General features: G+C 46.8%; 1 protein-coding gene across 1 annotated transcript in view; it reads right to left on the bottom strand.

Annotated features, from left to right (window-relative positions):
* Positions 1 to 1,223: 1,223 nt before the first annotated feature.
* Positions 1,224 to 19,894, bottom strand: part of MARCHF4 (membrane associated ring-CH-type finger 4) — an 82,770-nt gene continuing 64,099 nt past the window's right edge. The window contains exon 4 of the mRNA XM_032190437.1: positions 1,224 to 1,670. Coding sequence (XP_032046328.1) covers positions 1,309 to 1,670 — 362 coding nt within the window. The 3' untranslated portion in view covers positions 1,224 to 1,308. The remainder of the gene's footprint in view (positions 1,671 to 19,894) is intronic.

Below are 19,894 nucleotides of genomic sequence, written 5' to 3'. Positions count from 1 at the left end.
GCAACCAGTACCTTCGTGGATATATCCCAGAGAAGGAGACTTATTAGAAGTGTTATATATTCAATCAGCAACTGTGCTCCCTCTTCAGACTAACTCTCTGTTGAATGATTGAACGGAATAGACTCTGTAATAAACAAACTGGATGTGAAAGGCTCAGCCTACATGACTGAGTGAGATTGTTACAAATTGAGCAGCAGGGATAAAGACACTGGAAAAAAATGTACATCTCGGATGTATGAGTGTCTGAATCAGCAAAGTAGTAGGAACCCCCCGGAGGTGGGTCAGCTTCTTGTGACTGGAGTGAAATGGAAGGAAATTAACCTGGGATGTCTGCATGGAAAATGATGTGTGTCAGTGGGACGATTTGGATGCTGGATTTGGGGTTATGAAGGCATAAATCACACTAGTACTTGTGCTTGAAACACCTGTGGAGAGTTTGTACAAAATTTGCCAGAAATGCCTATACGTCGAATAAAGGTCATGGAACGCCCTCCCCCCCTCCCAACTCCACCCTTACAAACCCTTTGTCAGGAACGTTACGAAAAATCAGGATTTTTGTTTTGGTGAAATTTGGGCACACCTGGGTTTTGTCACATTTTCTTGGCGAGATGATTCAATCTGTAAATCACTACCGAAACGTTCCCAGCCATTTCACTTCAGAAATCCTATGGTAAATCAAACAAGGTTCCATAGTGACTCATGAACAAAACGACTCATAGCCCTGGTTAATCACAGTCTGGAAAAAAACTACTCCAAATATTTCATTCCCTTCCTTGTTTTTGTAAATCTCACACGTGTGCGTGTGTGTGCGTGTGTGTGTGCATGGGGTGTGTGTACAGAGCGTTACCTATTCCAGGTAATAGGGTTTGTAAGACATGCTAAACCGTCTGTTCCTCTGCTCCCCCAGAACTCTGCCTACTCAGTTTTTAGTCTGTATTGCACTTGTTTTGTTGTTGTTTTCTTTTTTTTTCTTTTTTTTTTTTTTGATTTGTGTTTTTTTTTTTCTGTTTTGTTTCATTTTTTTGTATTTTTTTTTTTTAAACTGGCTGGAAAACATTAACCTCTTTAGCATGAGTGTGCAGCTTTCCCTCCACCTGCTTTTTCCTCAGCTGGCCAGGTGCCGCCTCTTATATCTTGTGCAGTTACCGAAAAAGAAAAGAAGGAACAGAAGAAGAAAACAAAACAAAACAAAAAAAAAAAAAAAAAAAAAAAAAAAGGGAAGAGAAAGAAAAAGGCACACCATGCTCCTCTGCGTTATGAGTTCTTTGTCTCCTCCGCTCCGTGTTAAGGCCTCCTGAATTCCTCGGCTCAGACCGTCGTGACCCTCATGACGAGCTCTCTGTTACTACTAGACTGACTCCTCTGTTCGTGAGGCCTCAGGTGGCTGAGTATATGCAGGATGGTGTAAGCACAGTGGTGGTCAGAGAGGGTGCCTGTGGCTTGGCCGGCAGCCCGGGCCCCGCTGTCGGCTGGAGCGGAGTTAGTGGCTGTACCACCAGTGGAGGACGAGTGGGTGGTTTGGGAGGAGGGGCGCTGATTTGTCCTGGTCCCTGTTTTTTGCTCCTCCATGTCCTTTGTTTTGTCATAGTTCAGCACTTTCCACTGCTGATTGACCGCCTGCCACCGTTTAAAAATCCGGTAAACCGAGGGCCCTTCATGTATTATTAGACCTGGAGGGAAGGGGGAAAGAAATAAACATAAAACAGAACAAAACTTTAGAAAGAACCATAAGCCTACCCCAGCATCGTGCCCTCTAGCTAGCTGGTTAGCTCAGTTCTCCCTTCGCCAGTGTATATTCAGTGATAAATCATGTTTTTAATTACTGACTGGCAGAGCACCGGTGCTCCTGCTCGGCTGGATCCCTTTTCCCTTGAATTAAAAGGATTACAGCTTTATTTCAGCAATCAATAAACAGGTCTTAAATGCAGCAGAGTGAGTTATGCTCCTACAGCAAAAACAGTGTCTGTTTACCAATAAACGCCCGAGGTTTATCTATCGCTGGGCTACTTTTGCACGCTGCATAGGCATGATTCACCGAGCTAGCGGCGTGTGCTTGGAGGGGGTGTAGCTGGAGCTGACGTGCCGGTGACGTCTGCTGCATCAACGTCACGAGCGGGCACAGACCACATCTCCCCACACACGCAGCGGTGGAGCAGACACGCACATGGGGGCCAGAGACGGCAATGAAAGACAACGCGGGGCAGGCTGTACCTGTAAGCAGTTTGTCATCCTGTGCAAGCATTTGCTCGTTGGCAAACCAGGTACCTCATCGTACATTATTGCTTCCAAGGGGAGAAAACAGCACGCTTGGAAGAAAGTGCAGATGATGCACTCACACAGTGTCTGCTCTGAGTACGCAGAGAGCGCGTCTGTCCCGTCACCCGTCTGCATACGGCAGAGCTGATATCGCTGGGGTGGCAGCCAGGCTTTGGGACACTTGCCTTCTCGTGGTCTTCACATTTGGAAGAGAACGAGCAGCTCAGGCCCTTCCACCTAGCAGTTAGCTCACCTCCCAGAGCTCGCTGTCATCCTCCCCACACTTGAAAGAGGGCTGGGAGGATTAGATAATGGTCGAAGTTGTTTTGAAGATGATATTATTTGACTATTTAGCTTTGTTATTTTAAAGCTACCAGGCTTTGGCCCTTTGAATGCAATGGAAACAGCAGCACCTGTGTTGTTCTTACCCACTGAGGCTGAGCGAAGCTGCAACTTCTCATGTAGACTGGCTTAGCTGATACACTGCAATATAATTAATAAGCTTTAACGGAGAATGGGATTTATGCAGAATGAGAGGGTCTGGGTGTCCTGGTTTTGCAGCGATCTGTCTGTTAGGAAAGTGTCTTTGAGTCCCATGTATCTGAAGCCAGAGCAGCAGATAGGGCATGTACTTGTTGAGTTAGCATACAAATAATTTAATTTTTCTTAATAGTGATGACTTCACCATTCTTGGTCAGTATCAGGATTATTAGAAACATTTCCAGGAAGAGCAACTCTCTTGCCTACTTGTTCCAGGAGCATAAATACAAATGTGAAAATGAGGAGGTTGCCTTGACCAGTGAGGGGTGATGATGGTCACCACAGAATAAAGAGGTTTGCTGCTATTTCTGATGAATCAGATGCTAGGGCTTTATCCTTCACCCAGCTTTTCCAGACTGTTCTAGTTTCGGATGACAGCTGAATACTGGAGTAAACCTATTCTGTATAAAAGAATAATAATAATAATAAAAAAAAACAACTGAAGGTCATCCTACACTTAGGGCTGACCTCCCCTTTACTCACTGATGGAGTGCAGCCATCTAGTTTCTCAGCCACCTGGTTTTTACATTTGATTTTACTGAATGTAAGTTCCAGGTTCGCTACAATCCGAGTTTCTAGCCTTTCTGATTCTAAGCATAATTAGAAACCTTGCTGACTTGATCACAGCTTAGCTTCAGGGAGACTCTCACATTCATCTTAATATGGTGCTGAGTCTCCTTACTGGCTGCTGAAGAAATTCCATGAGTTGAAGTATTCAAGCCTGGCTATTCTGGGACAGCAAATATAGGTGGGTACTCAGACTTACAGTACAAGAGAGATCTCTATTCCGGTTCCCATAGACCACTGAAGTTACACAGGTGTAGTCCTGTAGTGATGTCAGTTTTTCATAGCCAAATAGCGTGATGCCATCACAGAAAAATTTGTTTTTTTCCTCCCTGCTTTGGAACGTGGTTGGGAATTCTGACATCTGATCAAAGCACAACCATAAAAAGCGGGACTTAGGGAAAGCCTACAGATCCAGCCAAGGAGACAGCTTTGAAGCAGGCCTAAAGTGGATTGGCCCAAGGCAAGGGACATTAGACACATATTTAAATGAGCTGTCTGATCTGTAATGAATGAAATTCCAGTCTGATCAATGACAGAGCCAATGTTTCTTTGAGACCTCTTTAAGCCTTGGATAAAAGAACCAAAATCAAATATTTTCTCCTTGGCTGTAGAACATCCTCCATAGAATCAAATCCATTCTCCGAAGTATTAAACACTGAGCCAGGATTGTAAATCTATTCTTAATTACCTTATCACAAATATTTAATGCACAGCCTGATTCAAGAGGGCTGTTTATAAAATTCTTGTTTGTTTGCCTTCTAATTATAAATGTTTATGATCTTATGCAATTAACTGTGTGATGCTGATGGATGGGTTGCTGAGTCAACTGAGCACCTGTTTTCTTAGATAATTTTGGTTTCAAAATATTTATAAAAGTACAAAATAACTTGTTTCCCTCTGTATTTACGGGGCTCTAAATTACTTATCGATTTCCCAGTGTCAGGCTCAGGAAGCTGTAAAATTAAAAAGGAACCAAGCAGAGGGGTGGGCAGGGAGGTGGAAGTAACAGTGATTCATTTGCAACAGTGAATGCTAAGATTAAGCAAGAGTCCATCAGTTTATAACAACCTGCAGGAAGCTTAATGCTCCCATTGAAACAAATTTTGTCTGCCTGAGTTAAATTAGGATTGGAATTCCTATGTTCAGCTGCGTGTACCCCCTTCCAGAAACACCCCTCCCTCAAGGTTCAGTCTGGTTAACAGAGCTGAATCTTTTCAATTTAAGGCCAGATGTAAGTGGAAAATCCTTCAGGAAGAACTGTATGCAACTGGAAGCAACCAGCTAGAAGCAATTTTTCTGTAAGCCAAATCCTCTATAAGCAGGGAAAGTAGCAGGTTGGTGTGAACTTCTTCCTTTTTGAACTTCTTTCAACTAGGACTTTAAACTATTATTAATGGAGGAGGGAAACCTCAGTCCATCCCACTCCTAATCCTGTACCTAAAGGGGACCTACAGGAAAGCTGGGGAGGTGTCCCTGCCCATGGCATGGGACTGGAATTGGATGATCTTTAAGGTCCCTTCCAACCCAACCATTCTATAATTCTATGAACTCAGAAATGTCTAAGTGAGAATTTTAGATGCATTGCCAGTAGCGTCTTAATCCTTTCCCACTCCTCCCAAGTTTATCTTTCCCTTTTCTGCTCCACGAAATCTGTTCTCAACGCATCCTGTGTGAAAGACGGCCTCTTCAGAGGGAAAATCTCTGTGAGTTTCACACAAATCCATGTTGGTCCAGATTGTTGCCTGGTGTATGAAATCCCTTTTTGTGGTGGTGGTGGAATGAAGCTCCTAGAGAACATGGGCACTGAAGATGTGCTGTTCTCATTCCCATTTTCTCATGCCCAGATCTGACTGGTGTCTCTGCATTTTTTTTTTCCAGATGATCAAGTTGCAGTCTGCAACAAAGCTAGCACTGGTGAAAGCAGTTCAATTCCCATGTTCTACTGATCGCCACAGCTAACCCTGAGCTTCTGCATGCTTAACACGCAAGATTTGAGAAGGAGAGTGTGACCACGGTGAGTACCATGCAATACCTGCCCAAGACTGGTCAAGAGAGTAGTCAGAGGGGCTGCTGGCAGAGCACGGGCATAAAATAGATGTGAAGAGACCTGGGTTAGTGCCTCCGGATAGGCAAGGGGGAATCAGCTGAGGTACCACCATCCCGTGAGATTAACCTGAGTGGCTGTGAGCCTTCAATTTAAAAGAGCTTTGGAGCAGCAGCTTCCCAGAAATGACAAGCAGTCACCCTGTGCACATTGTCAGCCTCTGCCACCAAGCAATCTTTTCTCCAGGACTTTCAGCTTCTAATTAACCTTCCTCTCATTTCAATGCTCGCTGTGCATTTTCTTGAAGGAGACAGGTAAGTTCTTGGGGCAGAAACTGTTTCTCCTGTTTGCCACTGAGAAACCATGAAGAGAAGGTTTCTGCAGTGTCGTACTTTACCCTTGTGCTGTCACTCATCTACAGGAACAAAAATCACAGCCCCTTCTAGCCAGTTACTCTGTCTTGCTTCTCATAAAGCCCCTGCCCTGCTGTGTGAGCATAGGGCAGGGGCTTTGTGAAAAGGTGGAAACCTCGTTTCCACCATCAGCAGCTCTTCTGCCCTTTGGTTTCCTTACACAATGTGGTTTCACCTCAGCCAGAGAGCTGCCTTGCTTTTGCCTGTTTCAGTCCCTTTCATTGCTGGGTGTCAGGGGAAGATTATGGCAGCTTAATATTTGCATCCACGGCAGCGATGGCTCAGGCCAAGGCAAACCAATCCTCCTGGGAGACAAGGCTTTCATTGCTGGGCTTTCCCTCTGCTGACATCATTGCACACACTAACCCTTCACTCCCTTTCCCTGCATTCTTTCATCTTTTGTGGCGATTTCAAGTTCCCCCACCTTTGTTTCCAAAGCTCCTGCAGCTCAGCCTTCACTTATCTCTTTGCCTTTATCTCATCCTACATGCTCCATCCTTATCCTCCTTTTATCTTCCCCTAATAGCAGTAAAGTGGCTGTACGAGTTCAGAGAAGGGGTCTGGCTACGGTAGCATCCTGCCGCCAGCAGTGGCCAACCACACAAGGAGTGGTGTAAAAACAAAGCCAGAAGAGTGACTTTTCCCTGATGGGCTCTGTGGGGACATGCCCAGCCACAGATGGTCTCTTTAGGCTTAGTGATGTTCCCTCATTATAGGTTTCTAATGTACTACAGTAAAGTGCACTGACTTTTGCTCTGAGCTCTGTGTTTGCTCAAGTCAGGCTGGCCCTCCACACCCCAAATTCTCGTAGTCTCCATGAGATAGCTCCATGCCAAAAAGCGCTTTAGAAATAGCAATGAATCTCTGCCTTCTGTCAACTTCACAAGTTCGTGGTACACGGGAGATGAGTCACCAATCTCCCAGTGGGCCCTTCCAGTCCATACTACTTTTCAGTGCAATCCCTGGTATTTTATCCCTCATTAATGGTGCAAGGTAGCTCTTGGTGATAAACCTGGAAAAAAGAACCAGATGGAACTTTTCCTGGAAATATGGGCTGGGAAAGGGACACCTAGTATCTGTTATCCCTCTGCGTTGAGTCAGGGACTGTTCCAGCTGAGTCTGACAAGTTCTTTAAACAACCTAACATCCTTAAAGCCCCAAGGGACAAGGCTCAAGGCTGCAGAGCTCTGCTCAGCAGGCAGTGGGGAAGCGGGCAAACCAGAGAGTGGGGAGAGGTACATTTATCCTTGAAAGTAATGTCATGGCATCAGTGGGACTCTGCACTTGGCTGGATTTGGGATGGGAGATGTGAATATCAGAGTTCATCATGTTGGGAATCGAGTCTTTCCTGCCCTCTCCTCATTCCTGTTCATCGTCTCCAGAATCTCTTCAGTTTGTCCCCCCTTTTCTGCAAGCAAGGTCCCGAAGAGGGTGCAGTCCCCAGAAGAAAGGTGCAGAATAATAATGTAACCCTGCCTTCCTTTCAGTACCCTGACGAAACAAACTGATGTCTTGTCAAAGCATCACTGTCTTTGGCAGTGTGACTGCCTGGCCCAGCTTGTGTTTGGGAGTTTGATTTCTCCTTCCTAAGGGTAGCACTTTGCACTTCTCTTTATTGAATTTCATCTTGTTGATTTCTCCAATTTGGCAAGATCATTTCAAATTCTGATCTGATCCTCCAGAGTGCTTGCAGCCTTTCCAAGCCTGGTGTCATCTGCAAATTTTATAACAGCACTTTCTATTTCATTATCTAAGCCATTAATAAAAATAATAAAGAGAGTAGAGTCCAAAACAGTCCTAATTGAAATGTGTTTCCAGTTTATAGTACAACACTGACTACTACTATGAAAGCAGTTTTTCAATTGGTTGTACATCTGCTTTACAGTTTTTTAATCTAAATCACATTTCTCTGTTTTATTTAGGGGAATCTGAAGGCAAAACATCTAACGTGTTGCCCAAGTCATGGGATATCAAACCACTGCTTCCTCCTTAGCCACCAGGAGAGTTATCCTCCCAGATTGGATGAGGTTTTACTCCTTTTCTCATCAATTGATCAGTTAATGGTTTCTTCCAGTATCTTTCTATGAATCAGTTAAACCGATTTGCCCTTTACTTTGCGTGATTTTCTGTTCACACCTCCTTTAATGATAGAGATTATATTTAAAGCTAGGTACTCTGCTTGCATTTCCCCAGCTGCCTGGCACCTCCTGCATCCTTCCTGAGTTCGTGAGGATAAAGTGCTCACGGGTCAGGGATTGCTCCTGCGGCTTCCTCTGAAGTTCATTAGGACGTGCTGACAAGGACACAGCAAACTCATCTAAATGTTTTTGAGTCTGTTCTTTTTGGATTCTGCCCTGGGCTCCTTTCTCCTCATTAAAATTATTTTAGTTAAGTTTTGAAGACTGAGACAAAGGCAACGTTTAATGTTTGGCCTTTTTTGCATCAAATATTATTTGGGCTCTTAGACTTGTCTTAGCATAAGCTTACAGACCCGTTTCTTGCTGCCGTCTCTCTCTCTGAACGGTCATCCTGAGGCTCAGGTCTGACTGCTCCCCATGGCTGTGTGATTCCTAGAGACTTGCCATTAGTTGCAGGCTCTTCTCTCTGCCTTTTTGTGTTTTCAGCTTCTGATTTTGGGTCCTCAAAGAGTTCCCGATGCAGCCTCAGTGCTCTCTTCCCACGCTTCTGAGCTCTCCCCTGCACAGGCACAGTTTGCTGTTGTGCCTTTAGTATCATCCCTTTTGGCAACTGCGAGCTGTTCACAGCTCTTTCATCCTTCAGATTCTCTTCCCAAGAGACACTCCCTGCTCTGGTCCCCTGAGGCTGCTGCCGCTGCTTTTCTGGAGTCCATTATCCTCACATCATAGATCTCTTCAGCTCAGGAATGCTTTCATCGCACAGTCACTTTTCGCACAAACTGCTGCTACGTTCAGATTTTCAGGGATTCTTTGCTTTCAGGCAAAATCAAGTAGGAAGGACAGATTCCTTCACAACTCTCACCTCTGTTTTCCAAAACATAAATTTCATCCACAGCATGTTTCAAGAGCTTAGTGGACAGTCTACTCTGAATACCGGGGAAGTCCAGGTAATGGATGACCTGAGACCTCTGGTGCCATCCTTTAGACATTTCTGGTAGTCTGCCCAGCGAACAAAATACTTCTAGTCCACAGGATGTCTAGCAAAGGTGTGCTCTGAATATTGCTCGAACTACACAAGGAGGGTGTGCAAGCTGGGAAATGGCCGGTATTGAAAGATACACAGCATGCACTGAAAATTCATAAAAATTTGAGGTTGGGTGAATGCTTACCATATGGGAAAAAAAAATAGCTGATTATAATCAGGCACTTTATTATCAGTCATTCTCCGTGCACATTTTTTTTTAATACCTAGATAACTGATTAAATATGCAGAAGGGTGAGCTGTGCTTTGGCTGAGCAGAACCGGGGGTGGCTGCATGGCCAGGCCCTGTTTGTGGCTGTCAGTCACTGGATATCATGGAGCCCGTGGGCCTGGGGAAAAAATTCTCCTTCTTCTCCCCATCACCCTTTAAGTGTATTTGCTGTAATGTACGTCTCATGCTTGGCTCCCTGCAGGTCACATAGGCCACAGCTCTGGCAAAACTGAACCAGTTTCTGGTCCCTGTGGCCAGACCTGTTGCCTGGGCAGAGTATGTAGAGTGAGTGCTCCACCAGTGTGTGCAGACAAGCTGCTCCCAGCTCTCTTGGTGAGGTATTTTCTGCAGGTATGGACTCTTCCCTTTCCAGTCACTGGAAACAGCACAAACAGGCTTCCCCCCAAGCCTTCAGTCGCTGAGGAACCAGCAAACCTTGTGCTTGGTATGGCTTGGCTCCTCTCGTGCAAGCTGGGGTTCAAGGACAGCTCTGCCTCAACGCTTCCTCATCCCCAGGTGGGCCAGGACACCCCGCAAAGGCAGCAGGAGCCCTTCTCCTTCCCTGCCTCCTCCGCTCCATCTGGCAGAGCACCAGGAGCAGCAGGCCCCACAGCGGGTGGCTGTGCTAGGCCCCAAGCTCTGCACAGCCATTAACACCACCCCCAGACTCAGCAAGAGCCCTGCTGGGTGGGAGAAGGATCCAGCATGCAGGCGTCTCAGAAGGTCACCGCAGTTGCTGTTCCACCATGGAGGGCAATCGTGGCAGACCTCGCCCCATGCCGTGCTGGGGCAGAGCCGTTTCCTCCTTTCCTCCTGGAGAGGAGGCAGCTCTTTTTATTAAATCCGCCTGAGGCACTGATGGGAGGGCTCGGCATGACAGCTGGGAGAGCTTCTCCTCCAGGCAGCACTGTGATTTTGCAGGATGCTGCTGAGCTGTACAGCAAGAGACAATTTCCAGGTCGCGACACTGCAACGTGTCGTATTTGTGTGGCGATTTCGGGCGTGTATGCAGCAGTGAGCCCTACGCACAGGGGATGCTACAGGTTCCCCTCAGAAGCAGGAGCAACCCGTCTCACACACACAGCATCTGCAGCTGCAGGAGGAGGAATACTTTATCCACTTTATCCAATACTTTTGGGGATGAATGGAGAGAACAGGTTAGAGACTGACTTTTGTGGGGCTTGTGGAGCTGGTGGGAGCTGTCAATACGTTGTAGGAGCAGCACTGAGCTTTTAAGGCTGCCAGGCAGATGCCAGCTTCTCTGAGAGCTACTACCTCCATCCATCCCAGGCAGCCATCCTCAGTCACGTCCACTGCCCAGCCTTGTGCTCCTCTACAACACATGGGTTGGTCCTTCTTGGGCTGAGCTGGTAAGCCCCAAAATGAGGAAAGGCTGGCAAAATTTAGGAGCTAGTGGAAGGTGTCCAAAGGACAGGAAATTCCTTTTCACTTAGCACTCCCACGTGGTTTGTTTGCAATGGGAAAACAACATCGGTTTTCTGCAGGATGCCATCTGTGACAGAGGAGCTGGGCTGACCCTGGGAACCACACACAGCAGCACCATCGCTCTAGAAATGCCACAGCATTTTCAGCTCCAAGCATATGAGCTACCAACCTCCTCAACTTTCTCCTGCCCTGCCCAGACTAGCACTTTTACTCCCTGCCTCAAAACCTGGACAAAACAAACAAACAAACCAAGAAAAAACAGCAAAAAACTGGGAACATAAAACTCTACATAATCCTCACTTAGGAAATAGACAAACCATAAAGAAAAGCGTTCCAGAAAGCTCAGCTGGCTGTGGACAGCTACAGTAAAATGGATGTTGTGCCCTTGAGGGCTCTTGTACTCCTGTGGTATTTAATTCACAGCACACGATAAAGCATGGGATTAAAGGGCAGTTTCTAGCTATGCAGGCAAAAAAAAACAAAAAAAAAACAACAAAAAAACAAAAACAACAAACAAACAAACAAACAAAAACAGAAAAAAAAAAAAAAAAACCAACAAACTGAGACTCTTCTAGGAAAAAGCAAATAAATAAATAAAGACGAGCTCCACCAGCAGAACACTCCTGCTCCTGAATCATACATCTCCAGCAGCATTCCTCACTTGTGAGTCTACCCATAACTGTGCCAGTACAGGAGGGATGGGGCTTAGAGGCATTATCCATATATCCCCCTGCTCTCTTAAAATTTCTCCTCCTTGCTTCATTGCTAGGATGTTATGGACCCTTTGGGTATATTTTTTCTTCCTAGATTTAAAATGGAGGGGATGGCAACACCCCACATCTTGAAAGGGCTTTGTGCATGAGACCGGTTGTGCACATGACAGATACAATTAGATCTTTAAGAGAGGGGAGTAGAAAATTAAACTGGATTAACAGAGCACTGGCCAGATGCACACCCTGGTATCCTGGTGATTTTATGGGTCTCTTATATCTTCAGGTTTCCAGACATTTCCTTAACAGAAGTCCAAGGAGGTGGATGCTACATTTGTGCCACAGTGGTCAGTCCTCCAGGTCAGGGTCCTGAACATTTTTATCCTATAGCTAAAGATGCTTTGACCGAGGTGTTGCCTTTGCAGTCATGCTGTATCCTTAGACATTCCTGGGACATTTCTTTAATGGCAAAGCTGAGCAACAGCACTGTTTTTTGTAGGGCTCTGAAATCTGGCTTCACACCAACTTGGAGCAAGACTTGAAAAAGTCATGCTGTCCCCCAGAATGGAAGTATACATATATGTTTTCAGACAGATGAGAATGTTTCATTTAGACTTGATTTTTTTTTTAATGTATTCCAATTCTGATGCTGAATTTAAAATACTCAGCATGAGCAGTCATCTCTAAATGCCAAATCAAAATGCTTTGTTCAGTAATGATCAAAATAGGACATTTGCTTATTGAAGGCAGAACTAATGTCTCCCTCTCTATTTTTAATAGGAAATGAAATTCTGTAAGGGAAAGTGGGTATGATTTCACTGTTTATTTATTTATTTATTTATTTATAATTTACTTTTTTTTTTTTTCTCGTAAGGGATGCATGATCAAGATCTGTTGCGACTACTTCAGCTACCAAAGCACTCTTCCACTAACTATTCGGAACTAAGGAAGGAGATAGGAGCCAAGAGGACAAGGGCCAGGTCTATTATTTCATTGCATTGTCATATGGTTATTGTGGATCCAGCTCTGCCTCTGGGCAGACAGACTCAGGCTGTGACTGCCACCAGTGGGTTTTGCTTCAGGAAGAAAAGCACTGCTTCAGGGAGCAATTTCCAGGCTGAATAAGCTTAGCAAACCCAAGACTTTTTCCTATTAGTAAGGAAAACCAGCAGTGCTTGACCTGAAATCACCTGTGGGCCTGTTTGCAGTATTTTTGTCACTGAGCTGTTGTGTCTGGGTCTGAAAGATGGCTGTGTTGGTAGGGTAGCCAACCCCCAGGAGAAGAATTAATTAGTTACCACTTTAAGAAGTGATCCCAGGGCTGGTTAACGTGGCTTCATGTTGATCTCTTCTTACCTCTAAAGAGCTGGGAACAGACCTCATCCATTCTGCACAAGGGTTGACCCCACTATGGTCCCATCTTTGACTACAGAGTTGACTTGCTGTGGCTACAATGGCCTGCCATGGACTCCAGCCTCTCACCTCCAGCAGTAACATGTATGCTGGGATGGAGGCTGTGGTAGGAGCAGAAAACAGCCAGAAAAGCATAGCCTGGCACAGATCTGAGGACTTTTCCCGTCCTTACTACACAGCACAATTCATGCAGCTGGTGCAGGAGGTCCTGCCAGCTGCCTGTGAGGGAATCTCCTGCTGTGGTGTAGAAGCTATGACAGGCAGGTGTGTGCTTCTGCCTCTGCCCAGGGATGGGAACTTAACCCAGTGACATCAGGCACTTGCTGCCAGCAAACGATCGAGTGAGAGGGCAGCGACATTCTGATTATAACATATCACCCTCTGAAGCACGGGATGCAGTTCACGAGGCAGAAGGATTTCTTTTCCCCCTTAGAAAAATGTTAATTATGTTGCCCTCGCTAAATGCTAAACACATTGATCCACTGGAGCAGAGAGCACCATATGGTTATTTGTGACAAAATACATCTCCAGAGCCCTGTTGCAACGGTGGGGAACTGTATGAAGATAGATGTGGTGAAGGACTGTGGAGCTGAAAGGACACAGGTGAAAGGCCAGGTGCTGCTACGATGATGCTGGAGGCCAAGGCCCTGCCCTGAAAAAAAAGGAGGGAGCTCAGATCCAGGTCCAAACCCCGTGGCTCTTGCTCAGCAGTGACATGCTTGCTTTACAGAGGGCTGCCAGAGCTGCGCTGGAGTTTAGGATGAGCGTTCAGCCTCTGCAGAAATGCCCACTGGTAAAAGCAGCACACATGCACGCAGGCTGGCTGGCCCGCTCTGCTCTCTTATTGAATAATCAATGCAGCATTAGATAAAAATAGGTCCCATCTTTCAGGAACGGAGGGGTGGCATCTCTCGGCTTTGCCGAACATCCTCTGTTCCTGGACAGCGGCCAAGAAGTCGGTCGGCACAGATCAGCTGTGCAGCCCTGCTTCTGCTGCTGCTGGCCCAGGGACAGGGCCCTGGCTGACTGGTGTTGAGGGACGGTCCCTGCCCATCTGGATCGAGAGCCCCACCACACGCCCCGTGGGGACTGCTCCTGTCTCCACGCTCCCCTTTACAGCTGATAAATCAATGATTTGCTGGGAGATTTTTTGAGCACGCACACGGTGGCCAAATGTATGCAAACCAAGATTCATGGTGTAAAAAGGGGAGCGAACTGCTTGTCTTTTTTTCCCAGCTGCCTGCTCTGCTGACAGGGCCTGGATCTCATCACTCCAGTTAGCTCCTTGTAGCTCCAAGGAAAACTGGAGGGATAATGTTAATCTGGGGAATGAGAGCAGGAAAAAGTGTGGGGTAGAAGGTGATGAGGAAGAGGAACCTGATTACAAAATTAGAGGGGCAACTTCCATCCATGTTTCCCAAACAGGCGTGCTGCTTATCGCTGACTGTCCAGCCAGACAGACCCCATGAGCTGCCAGATCCCATAACCCGAGGAGAAGCATTAGGATGGGGGTTCCTCGGATCACACTGCCATAGAAGGACCCTCTCCTCCCCATGGTTTCCACAGCAAGAACAGAGAGCTCAGACACAGAGAGTGAGTTCAGAATGAGGAGAAATAACAAAAGCAGGGAAATGTCATTTAGGAGTTTGTTGTGAGAGGGAAAGTGCCGTGTTCTCTATACCTTGCCTCCACAGAACTACTGATGCATGACCATAGGCTCCACAACTGCTCTGCAACAGGCAGGGAGATGTCTAACAGGCTAACAGCCCCTTTCAGTCACGACTGGCACACAAAGCTGGTCTGTCTATCCTCCGCCTCATGGGACTGCCTTTCTGTCTCCTGGCCCGTTGGCTGCATTTTCAATGCTAGCTGAGAGAGACCTCTCAGACTGCAGGGGCATCTTGGCTACATCTGCTTTTAAAGAGACCTCTTGGGACTGGCTAACCTGGGACCATGCTCCCAGATTTTCTTGCACCTGTGAAATGGGTCAAAAAGAGTGTGAACACTGTGGCAAGCAGTGCATTAACCTGAAGGGAGTAGAAGACTTCTTCATACTCACATGGGTCTCTTCCAGGTATGTTGAAGCCAGACATTTGCTGTCTGGGTTGGACTCAGTTTTCTCCTTTGAAGACATCTGCTGAGTTTCGCTGTGTCGTGCTCCATGTATAGAGTGTCATCAAGAACACATGGGCTTCCCCAAAACTTATTTGCTATTGCTGTAGCAATTCTTCCTACTTTGTGCTTTGGGGGACTACGCAGACCTGAATGAAAACATCTCCGTTCATTTTGAGAATCAGACCATCAATACAGATGAAGACCAAGACTCTGAAGACACTTAACTTCTCAGTTTCTCCTTATTTTTATTGGGACTTTAGCTCCTAAATCCTTTGAATGATCAGGGCCCAAGTGACCCGGCTAGAAAACACCCCAAGGCTATCTCAGCCTGGCATTTCCTCTAGGAAGCAAAGCTCATTTAAAACAAAACCACATTAGTCTTGGCAGGAAGCTTGAATTGTGACCGTCTCAAGGAAGCGCCATTAATTACTGTTCCCATTGCACTATGAAAGATCAAATGCTGTGGATCAGTTTTAATTGGCTATTGATTTCTTATGTTATTACCTACGGTTGTGCTGAGATGCCGTCAGACGTACTGGATGCTTTTGATTATACTTGCTGGCAGCTGGGATTAAAAACAGCGGGCACACACTTCCTGATCTGTAATGGATTACCATGGTGTGCCAACAAAAATCGTTGGCAGGATGAATGGTCCTGCTTCGCCTGTCTCTTGTGCTATCGAGCTGCAGTGCAGTTATTGTTGTGAAGGCAAATACCCTCAGGGACTGGCTGCCAAGGAAAGCGAGGGAAAAGCTTCAAAGAACATGGGGATTTAGTGCCTACAAAAGTGAGCGGCTGTCAGCACCAAGGCAGGGTGAGTCAGAGTGCAAGGAGTGCTTGGGCATGGATGAAGCATCAGGCCCCACCAGTGATCCCAGGAGAGGCTGACCAGGTTGCTTTTGCTTCTACATGCCAATCATGGGGCTATCATATGTGTGAGCACAAGTGGGACTGTGCACACACACCATGACAGTGACAGCCCTGCACGCACCAGCCTGCTAATGGCCTTCCTGAGCTGCATTTCCCCCTCGGAGCAGACCCGGTGATTTCTGAAGCTTAGTCTGTGACATGCTCTCATTAGCTGGCAGTTACTCCTTGTTTAACAGGAGATTGTTTCCCGTCCTTCTGACCCCAAATGACACTTTAATCTACAAACGCCGACTTTCCCTAATTGCACCTTGACAGAGAGAGAGAGAGAGACAACCCCCTCCTCCCCCCTCCAAGGACTGTCATTTAATTAACAGGCAGGTATCTCTCAGGATTTACAGCCCAGCTCTAAGCTGCCACTCTGTCTACTCAGTAACTCAGGCTCACTCCACTTATCTTTACATTTCAATACCTGCATTTCTGCTAATCCCTCTCTATGCCAGGTTTCTGGATTTACTTCTCAGGAACCCGTGGGGAAAGCAGTTCGTCAAATGAACTGTCCCCATCTCACTTCTCATTCACCTCCTGGCTACCGATCTGAAGTGCCTATGTTGTAGATGACTTCGTAGCACAGCAATACCTGTGCTGGCACCATTGCCAGTTTGTAGTTTAATACAGGTCTCATATCTGTCCTATAGACATGACCAGAAGCAGCATACACGAGAGAGAGATCAGAATCAAAGACAGCGAGGCTGGCTGGATATCAAGAAGCATTTAGTCTGTTCCTCCTTCACAAACTGGGATCATCCCTCAGCAACCTGTTCTTGACATATGTTTTTTCTATCAGGTTCTTATAAAATTCCAGTGTCGGAGACTCCCACAAGTCCTAAGCAAACCTTTCCAGTGCATCCTGCCCTCCCGCTTGGTATCCGAGAGCAAGGGGAGAACAATGTTGAAAGACCATCTCGCATGCCTTGCCCAGATGGCTATAACTTCTGGCACTTGGAGCCATACCGTCTGTCTTGCTGCTTGTGAGGAGCAGATTCATTGTATTTTGGTTGTGGTTTTGTTTCCGTGGTGGGTAAAGGGATAGCAAATGCTGTCTGTCTATTCCAGCTGTCTTTGCTGAGCATGCTAGGATCTGGCAAAGTCCAAAGCAAAGTAGTGTATTACTGCATGTGAGTGGCTGAGGGTCAAACCCACGGTCTCCGGATTTTGATGCATGGTTCAGTAGTCTCTGAGTTAACAGCTGTATTTTGAAAGCTCAGTTTGGAGCAGATCAGACTGTTTCAGAGCAAATGCAGCTTGAGAGGATAACAACAATCAAATGATCGGTGTGAATCCCAGTTTGCACATGCATCTGAGTGCATGTACCTCCAGTGAGAGTAAGCTGTTCTCCTGGACACATTGCACTGGCTCCTCAATGGACTTGAGAGACCCAAGAGCAACCAAAGTGCGAACTGGCAGGAACTGCTGAGGAGCTCTGCTTTAGCACATCTGCCCTTTAATAAATACCTTGTCTCTCAGACCTCCAGTTCTCTGCCAGTGAAAGCAAAACTTGGGGTCAAAGTGGTGGAAAGAGCACTTGGAATTCACACAATTAGTGTAGGTCCTGCAGTTTAACATCTGCAAGCTAAGGCTGCCCAGCCTGTTACCAAACAATGCACAAACAACGTGTGTGTTACATTAGCTGAAAAAAAACAAAACAAAACAAAACATAAGAGTAACAGAACTGAGTGCATCTAATGTCCTGCTGTTTCCCCATCACTGAGCATTTCTTAGTTCCTAAATTCTTCCTATCCACCCACAGGCTGGAAAGCAAAAGGGGAAGAGGGCTGGACTGTGGAGGAAGAGTCACTGAAATGCATAGACAGCACCCTGGTATTTCAAGAATCCTTGTCACTACAATTATCCGTGAGAGGTTTTATCCTGAACTTGCAGAAGTGGAGGAACAATAGGCTTCAGGCCATGCTAGCAGTCGGGAGCAGAACTCTGAATCTCCACAGCCAGCTTTGCCCAGCAGTGATCAAAGACATTGCACAAGGCTGCAAGGTTTGGAAGAAGGATAAAGAGAGGGAAAAGAGCTGTTCTGCAGTGAGGAACTCACTGCGAGCCTTGTAGGGAGCTGCCACTGCTGCATCTATCACAGTCAAGGAAAGCTGCAATGAATGAGGAATTAAACCCAGTCATGGACCATTTGGTCAGCTCTTTCTGCTGACCTGGCCTGGCCTCTCCACAGACAGACTGGCCTTTTGGCTAGCACTAGTGCAGCTCTCTGAAATCAGCAGAGCTGGAGAGATGTCACCTAGAGAAGAGACCTGACGGTGTCGACAGCCAGGGAGTCACAGCTCTCAGCGGTGCCCTCATTTGTCACTTGCTTCAACCTGGGTAGAGAAAGAGGAGGAGGCGGGGAGGAGAGGGACCAGCAGATCTCAGCTAGCACTGAGGGCACAATACAAGCAACTTTTACACTGGAGAGCGGTAGGGGCAGAGGGCTGGCTGCATGCACATATCAGCTTTTCTAGGGAAATGTATGAAGTGTGTACAAAGGCTCTCAAGGCCCAAAACATCATCTCTCCTGGTTGACCATGGGTGGGCTGCTTGGCAGCACCGAGCTGCACACAACACAACTGGAGCCAGCCATGGGTGGGCACTGCTCTGAGGTGCTGGGCAAGAGAAGCCACATACAGACACACTAAGTTACTTCATCTGCAGTGCTTTCCACTTGCTTTTGTGTTTGTGGGAAAAACAGTCATGTCTGGCCCACAACAGCTGCCAGCTGTGCAGGGCGGGCTTAAGGCAAAGGGCTGTCCTCAGCCACAGCTCTGAAATATTCCTGGGAATGGGACGGCCTCTTGCTCTTTGGCTGGAAAAATCGAAGCTCACAGCTTAGGCCAGTGTGCTTACTGGTGATATCACTGGAGATGCAAGGGGGCTCTTACCTCCCTATAGAAGGTGGATAGGGGAAACAGAGGCCAGATCCTTAAAAAAAGTAAAGAAGAAAGCAGCAGAAAAACTCAAATCTGAATCTGTCTGCCCAGTTCCCCTTCAGTTCATAGCTGGCATAGTTTATTCTCTGCCATGTGGGAGGATTTAGCATCTATTGACAGATGAGCTAATCAGTTCCCCTCAGCTCTTGAAGCTTTATCAAAGCCAGTTAATCATGTTACTGATGTCCGCCCAGGCCAGAGCTCTCCAGTGCTGTCTTCTGCCAACAAGGCGACACACACACACAGAGGGATCGTTTTTTTCTAGTCCCAATCCCACCGATAAGAGGATGTCACCAGTGTCTGCTATGCCAGCATGTGGGTGCTACCTGCCTCTCTTTCACCCTCCTTGGCCACCCCTTGTTGAGCTGTGCTAGCTGCACCAGCACCTCATGGAGGGGCAGGCCAAGCTCAGCTCTCGTCCGTGCAATGATGGCAACAGTGGGAAGCACCAAGCTGGGTTTCAGGAGGCCTAAGTCTTGTGCTGGAAGGATGCTGAAACCAAGAGCCATTTAAACCCAGACCTGGGGTGTGCTGTCCAGACCTCTCTCCCTGACGCTTCATTTGTTTTACTTCTGTACTCCAATTTCACCAACTGCTACTCGGATGGTCTGTCCTGCTCTTTCTGAGGGTTGACCTGGGGGGCTGTGCTCCTTTCTTCAGGAGTGGCTCTACCTATACAAACACAAATCCACCAAGGCAAGAGTACTGTCTTGTCCCACTTTTTTTTTTTTTTTTAATTATTATTTCTTATATATATATATATTTTTTTTTTGGTGGGGGAAGCTCCTTCTGCATGTATACCAACAATGGAAGAAACCAGACGTAAGGAGCTCTCTGGAACCCTCTTATCTTCCTGGCAGGGTCACTTGAATTGCCATGATCTGGTGGCCTGTGCTTGGGTGGGTATTACTCAGTGTTTGGAGGTGGTTGGTGTTCACTTGATTATTTCGGTAACCACTGCTCTTTCAGTGGCCTGGCTGGTGGGTTCCTCTGCCCTTAGGCATCACCAGCTATGTCCTCCCCAACCCTGCATGCCTGCACTGGGCCTACAGCTCAAAGACCCTGCTAGGCCCAGGATGCTTGAGGGGGCAGAGGTCTTGCTCTCAACCCATCCAAAGAAGGGGCAGCCGCCCCTGCCGGGC

The sequence above is a fragment of the Aythya fuligula genome, chromosome 6 (genome assembly GCF_009819795.1).
Source record: "Aythya fuligula isolate bAytFul2 chromosome 6, bAytFul2.pri, whole genome shotgun sequence".
NCBI lineage: Eukaryota > Metazoa > Chordata > Aves > Anseriformes > Anatidae > Aythya > Aythya fuligula.
Note: the sequence above shows the minus strand (reverse complement) of the source record. Positions and strands in the feature narration are given on the sequence as shown.